General features: G+C 34.6%; 1 protein-coding gene across 1 annotated transcript in view; it reads right to left on the reverse strand.

Annotated features, from left to right (window-relative positions):
* The window catches only part of LOC107563016 (chromodomain-helicase-DNA-binding protein 4-like), a 74307-nt gene that overhangs the window by 23975 nt on the left and 42744 nt on the right, over positions 1-7588 (reverse strand). The window contains exons 11-18 of the mRNA XM_016247785.1: positions 3173-3376; positions 2837-3048; positions 2613-2744; positions 1915-2014; positions 1612-1803; positions 699-899; positions 477-614; positions 213-334 (exon numbers count right to left, since the gene is read on the reverse strand). Of these exons, the coding sequence (XP_016103271.1) occupies positions 213-334; positions 477-614; positions 699-899; positions 1612-1803; positions 1915-2014; positions 2613-2744; positions 2837-3048; positions 3173-3376 (1301 nt within the window). The remainder of the gene's footprint in view (positions 1-212; positions 335-476; positions 615-698; positions 900-1611; positions 1804-1914; positions 2015-2612; positions 2745-2836; positions 3049-3172; positions 3377-7588) is intronic.

Below are 7588 nucleotides of genomic sequence, written 5' to 3' on the forward strand. Positions count from 1 at the left end.
TATATATATATATATATATATATATATATAAAATGTATGTACCTTATATTAATTGTTGTATATTTGTTATTTATAGAAATGTATATATTTTCTCTATTTTTATCTAATATCATGACTATATACACACACACACACACACACAGTATCTATCTTTGAAAGTTTCTCACAAGTTCCTGCATGATCCTTGGATTTGAAATGAATCAAAAACGCACCTGAATCTCTCTGGTGTGAGGAAGTTGAGCAGATGGAAAAGCTCTTCTAAGTTGTTCTGTAGAGGAGTTCCAGTCAACAACAACTTATGCTGCAGTGGGTAGTTGTTGAGGATCCTGAAAAACTACATAAAAATACCACAGCAAAACATTAAAACCTCAAACCACTTTAGAAATGAACAATGTAATATACATTTGTAAAAAAATGTAACTACATTGTCAGTCTACATCATACTCAAATTATTGCATAATCTATGTTGGTCTCACCTTTGACTGATTATTCTTCAGTCTGTGGGCCTCATCAACAACCAAACAAGCCCAGTCGATGGAGCCCAGAACAGCCGTGTCAATAGTGATCAACTCATAGGAGGTCAAGAGAACATGGAACTTCACAGAGGCTTCTTTCTGCATGATCAATAGGAAACAATCACTCATATATGGATTCAAGTGTCTTAAGATTCTTCAATGGAAAGCAGAGTTCTCACTAACCTTCATCCTAGAGGGCTTCTTGCCACCACGGATGGCGTTGTTCTCAAAGGAGAACTCGTTTTCTCTGATGACAGCCCTGCTGTCCTTATCACCAACGTATGTGACGACATACATACCAGGGGCCCACATTTCAAACTCTCGCTCCCAGTTAATGATGGTGGAGAGTGGGGCACTCACCAGGAATGGACCCTTCGAATGACCCTGGAGAACGAAGACACCAGCACTTTAAAACTGAAGAGGATATGCTGTACGAAGGTAGTAATGTAACATTCAATACATTTAATTTTTACATAACATTTCTACACTTACAAAACATAAAATATACTATTTAGCTATAGCATTGCATGAAAATATACACTACCATTTAAAAATTTGGGATCAGTAAGATTTTTTTGTTGTTTAAGAAATTAATACTTTATTCAGCAAGGATGCATTAAAATGGACCAAAAGTGTTAGTAAAAGTCATTTGCAATGTTACCAAAAATTATATTTCAAATAAACGCTGTTCTTTTGAACTTTCTATTCATCAAAGAATCCTGAAAATAAAATGATCAGTTTTTCACAAAAATATTAAACTGTTTTCAACATTGATCATAGTAAGGAACAAATGACACTGAAGTAATGGCTGATGAAAATCCAATTCGCCAAAGGAATAAATTACATTATAAAAGATATTCAAATATTTTTTTTAATTGTAATATTGTCACAATATTACTATTTTTACTGTATTTTTGAGCAAATAAATGAAGCCTTGGTAAGCAGAAGAGACTTTCTTTGAAAATATATTTTTTAAATCTTACAAACCCCTAACTTTTAAACAGTAGTGTAGTTATTCTTGGTCTACGAAGACTAATAAAGCACATCCTATTTTAATTCTTTGTTCAATTCCATTAAAAAAAATAAAATTGCACACCTCTTTATACAGTGAATAGAGGAAAACAGCAGTCTGCACAGTCTTTCCCAGACCCATCTCGTCTGCCAGGATGGTGTCGGTTCCCTGAGCCCAGGAGAAGCGGAGCCAGTTGAGCCCCTCCAGCTGGTATGGATGCAAGGTCCCGCCTGTAGCGTCCAGATACTCTGGCTGACGCTCAAACTTAATAGTGGGCTACAGGAGAATAAGAAATGGATTTCAGCCATTTTTGAGCAAGTGAATGATGCAGCTGTGTCTAATAGGTGTGGTGTTTTATGTAGGATGAAAACAACGCAGCGGACTTACATCCACGACAGGGTTCTCTGGAGGTCGGTCCAGTTTTCGCACCTTTCCTTTGACCTTAATTTTCTTTCCTGGTTTACCTTCATCACCCATCATCAACTCCCTTTAAGAAAAAAACAAAAACAAAAACAGATGAACCTGATGAGTATGTGCATTTTCAGGTCTATGAACCTAAAGATTACACATTTCTCTCTTAATTCATTGAAGATTGAATTTTCTAAATCTTTTGTATAGCTTTTACTACCTTTAAAAGGCCTTTTTGCATACTAATGTAATCAAGGCTGTTTTAGCAGGAATCAGGGTTAAACTATTAAAAACATTTGCCATTTAAAAATGTTGGTGAAAAACTGAAAATATAAAAAGGCCTTTTTAAATGATTAATATAAACTAGAATAATATATAAATAAAAATAATTTGAATCTAAATAGTAATATAAAAAAATTTAAATTACTGAAGTATAACAAAATCACTAAAACTAAAATTAAAATAAAAACTTAAAAACATAAAAATAAAATCTAATTTCAAATTGTAGTAGAAACTATAACGGTACATAAATAATACTAAAATAACGCTGTCAGGAATTACAAAAATTATTATTTAAATAAGAATATACATTAAACAGCATTACGTTACTTCACATTATTTTGAAGTTAAATGCTTTGCGAATGCGGTTTCGTGTTAGCGTCCGTGCACATGTATACCTGTGGTTCCAGTATTGCAGTTTGTAGGTGTCAAACTCTGGTATATCCATATCCTCTGCCTCCCAGGTGGCATGATCATAAGTTAAATCCCTCCACTTGATGAGGTAGTGACAGTTATTCTTCTTATCCACACTGAGAAGAATAAAACACAACAGATATGATGTGAGCAAAGCCATGAAACTGATCTAAATCATTTCAATCTAAAGTTTTTGAGCTTATCTCACCTATGGTTCAGGATGCGGTGAATCACCATCCACTCCATCTTGATGCCGAAGCGGTAGTACTTCTCCTCCATCCGAGCATAGGTGGGGTCCTTTTTCTTCCTCTTGTCGCTCTTCTCCTCATCTCCCTCACCACTGAAGTCTATGGGTTGGGGTTCGTCCATGTCATTCTTGCGCTGGTAGTTTCTGAACATTACCTGACAGTGCATCTCCAACTAGAGAGAGCAAGAGAAGGTGTGGACCAAAACTAGGACCAAGTGAACTAATTGAGTGTAAATTCAGCCTGAAGCTGGATTCAAAATGGCATTTTAAGACCCTAGTAAGAGCCAGTGCTTGTACCTGCAGCTCGGAAACCCAGGAGCAGTGCCAGTAGGACATATTCTGCCATTTAACGAAGAACTCCCTTTCAGGGCGACCAGCTAATGGCGTGGGGTTAGGCGCATCAGCAGAGAGGTCACTGGGCCGCGGCACAGGGGTCGGAGGAGGAGGTTCACTCCAGCGCCAGGTCAGAATCTTCTGCACCTTACCTTTCATAGTAGGACACTGGAGGGGGGGAAAGAATCGGTATAAATTATTTCACAATGCACAAAGGGAAGTTTCAACATGGAAAGAGTCAAATCTAGATTTCTTGTATACATTACTATCAAAAATTAAAATCAATGGTTAATTAAATATAAACCTAATTAAGTCTAAATATATTAAAAAGTGGACTGAAAAGGATAATACCCATACATTACTATTACCAATAGTCATACGTTTCTTAAAACACACTTAAATGATCAAAGCTAGGTTATTTGTACATATTATTTGAATCCCAATTATTTATATTTATTTAGTCATTTAGCAGAATATTTATATACAACATTTATATGAATTATAAATTATTTTATATCTAAATATTTAAAAAGTAGTTTTTTTGTACATTAGTAATCATATGTAAATAAATAATAATTATATTTATTATGCATGTTTTTTATATAAAATGCATATGTATTAAGGCATTTTCGGTTTTTGGCCAAAAGAGAAAAACGGCCGAAAATGAGAGCCGAAAAAGCCACTCCACTCTTGTACCACTCATGCTCACCGGAAAAGTCCACTCAAATAACGCACGACAGGAAATTTCTACTAGTATACTTGTTCCTGTTTGCAATTAAGCTATAACATGGTGTAGTACAGCTGTACTGGGCAACGCTGGTAAAATGATGCTACCTCTCGTGACGCTATGCTCTGCTCACATGCTCTGATAATAATAGCTTTGTAGGACTATACATTATTTGGATAATTAAAAAAATTAAATATTTAATGGGTATATTTAATATTTATATTTAATGGGTATATTTAATATTTAAATGGGTCATGGCATGAGAAATCAAACTTGCCTTGATCTTTTGGCATATAAGAGGTCTTTGTACTAGGGGTGGGCCATATGGCAAAAATATCATATCACGATTTTTTTTCAGGAAAATCATGATTCACGATTTTAAAATCACAATTCTTTGTCATGTTGGTTTTATTTTGTGAGTTGTCTGAGCAGTACACCCAAACTAATTTACCTATTTTAAAAACAAAGCCTTGTAAGGCAAAAAAAAAAAAAAAAAGGCAGACATTTAGACCAAAGTGGGCGAAGATAAAAATCGGTGTCATTATTTTATCTTTGTTATTAAAAAGAAAAAAGAAAAAAAAAGATACACAGTACAAATACACATAATATACAAATAAAAGAAACTGCTTTATTTTCAGGTATGGTAGGTGTATTTAGCAGTAGCATTCAAGAAATTGAATGAACAAATCTAAAAATAAAAAACTATATACTTCACTGTTTAAATTATACATTGATTCTTATTAAAGCAACTGTATTAAAGTTCTTCAGTCAAGACCTGTGAGTGATTTTTCTCTTTGCGTTTTGTTGTTTTACCCAAAACTGAAAATTCTGTCATCATTTGCTCTCAAGTTGTTTTAAACCTGAATGAGTTTCTTTCTTCTGTTAAACATAAAAGTTACTTTGAAGAATGTGGGTAACCAAACAGTTGCTGGTCCCCACTGACTTCCATAGTATTTTTTTCCCATCCGTCAATGTCAATGGGGAACAGCAACTGATTGGTTACCCACATTCTTCAAAATGCCTTCTTTTCAGTTCAGCACAAGAAAGAAATTAAGCGGCAGGATGTTCAGTACTATTATTCTGCTGTCGCTTTAAGAGCTGCAACCATCCGTTTTCTCTCACTTTTTACTTTCACTTTTGACGTAACCAACAGTGTTTATTAGGGGTGGGAATCACCAGAGGCCTCACGATACGATATTATCACGATACTTGTGCCCCGATACAATATTATTGTGATTTTAAATATATTGCGATATTCTGCGATATATTGCAATTTACTACCTTTTTCCAACTTCAAATTTCAAAGTTTTAACTAAAAATAAACATTTCTCAGTTCGTTTATCTCACTTCAGTTTTATTGTTGCAGTGCAAAATGGGATTGTCAAGCAGACAAACTGACCAACACTTTCATGAAAACCTGTCATAAATGTTGTATGCACCTGGCAAACTCAACTATTTGTATTACAGCCTAATCTAGTCCACCTTAATGTAAACAGGTATGCACTGCTGTGCTACTACAGGTATTTTGAACAGGGCAACCTGAAATTGTACTAAAGTTGTGCAGACCCTTCAGCAATTGGGGCATTTGAAAGTAAATTACTGTTAAATTTAAATTAAATTAAATAAAACATGTAGTCTTACATCATAAAATAACCACACTTTTACTGAAAGTAACACAATAAAAATGGACAGAATTTATATTAATATTGGTAACACTTTACAATAAGGTTCATTAGTTAACATTAGTTTACTACTTTAGATAATGAACTATGAATGAACAACAGTTCTTCAGCATTTATTAATCTTAGTTCATGCTAATTTCAACATTTACTAATGCATTATTAAAATCAACAGTTGAGCTTGTTAACAGTTAATGCACTCTGAATTAACACGAACTAACAGTGAATAACTGTATTCTCATTAACTAACATTAAGAAAGATGAATAAATACTGTAATAAATGTATTTTTCTTTTTTCGTTCATGATAGTTAATACATTAACTAACATTAACTAATGGAACCTTATTGAAAAGTGTTACCTTAATATTAAATATCAATAAATTATTTTTATTCACTTATATGTATCAGAATCAGATATAAGTTGTTGTTGTTTTTTGACTAATTATCCAAATAATGTATAGTCCTACAAAGCTATTATTATCAGAGCATATGAGCAGAGCAGAGCGTCACTGAAGGTAGCATCATTTTAGCAGCGTGAGCGTTGCCCTAGTACAGCTGAACTAGCCTACACCATGTTACAGCACAGTAATGCTACTGCAAACCGGAACAAGTATACTGCATAGAAATTTCCTGTCAGCGCATTATTTGAGCTAGGGATGGGCGATACCACTTATTTTGTTTTCGATACGATACCGATATTTTTCAAGGCAGTATCGTCGATATCGATTCGATACTTCTGAACTAAAATGTTTCATTATGAAATGTATTAAATTACTAAGAGTAAAATGGGTAATGATAAGCACTTAACGTTGTTTAAAACGCATTTTAACATTCAATTCGCCTTAATTATAACTTATTAGGTTATATTTTTGTCTATACATGGTTCAAATATGTTTTTTGTTTACACGTGATTAAAATCTACAAATACTACAGTTGAACTATGGTCACTTTAGTAAAACCATGGTTCATTTTCATAAGGGACTGCCAGTGACAGGCTGTTGCATGCATAAAATGCAACCTTTTTATTCTGACAGTGTATGATTTCTATTAACATTACAGAATAGAACATGATCAATATTATCTTTCAACGTTCAATTTAAATAACTGTAATTGCACAAACTATGTAGGCTACAATTTCAGTTTGTTTATTGTGAAATAACTCTGTCCTTCTGTCCTCTGATAAGCATTGTTCAGGACTGCCGTTCCCAAAAGCTTTAATACTTTCTTATGATACTTTTGGGAAACGCAGCCCCGTTTGAATGCACTTTTAGAAGTGAGTGAACGCTCTCTGTGATTGATTAGTTCTGACTTGCAACATTTACGTGTCCAGATGAGCAGGAAAATAGTTCTATCCTACATAATTACTCGCTAACACAGGTTATTCGTCCAATTCAATGCATATTGTATGATTTTTTTTGTTGTTGTTAAATTAACAAAATCACTGGTAAATAAAACACACCTTAGTATCGATATTTTTTGTTTGAGTATCGATATATCGATACTTTGGATCGATACGCCCATCCCTAATTTGAGCGGATTTTGATCGGAATACTGAGCGGAGCGTCAAACCGCGCAGTGACGAGGAGAGTGAAACATGCGCGCTGAACACTGCGGGGCGGGACGGGGCGGGGCACGGCGCGGCACCATATATATTATTATTATTATTATATGTAGCCTATATTTTCGGTGCATCCCTACTTACATCCCCTCCTTGTTTACAAATCCGAAGTAAGTCCGATTTAAACGCGGACGGGGCTTTCCTGATAACTTTCCGCGATGCCACCCTCTCTATTTTACTAACTTACTGCATGCTGAAGGTGACCCAGCTGACCTCACCAGAAAAAAACTCAACACCACCATCTAGTGGATTGTAAAGAAATTGATTTTATTATTCTACCAAGTAGTATAATAAAAGATTGATACTTGGCGTCCGTGTATCGACCCCCCCCCCCCCCCCCTTTAATAACAAAAAAC

This window comes from Sinocyclocheilus grahami, unplaced genomic scaffold, assembly GCF_001515645.1.
Source record: "Sinocyclocheilus grahami isolate Dianchi unplaced genomic scaffold, SAMN03320097.WGS_v1.1 scaffold854.1, whole genome shotgun sequence".
Lineage (NCBI taxonomy): Eukaryota > Metazoa > Chordata > Actinopteri > Cypriniformes > Cyprinidae > Sinocyclocheilus > Sinocyclocheilus grahami.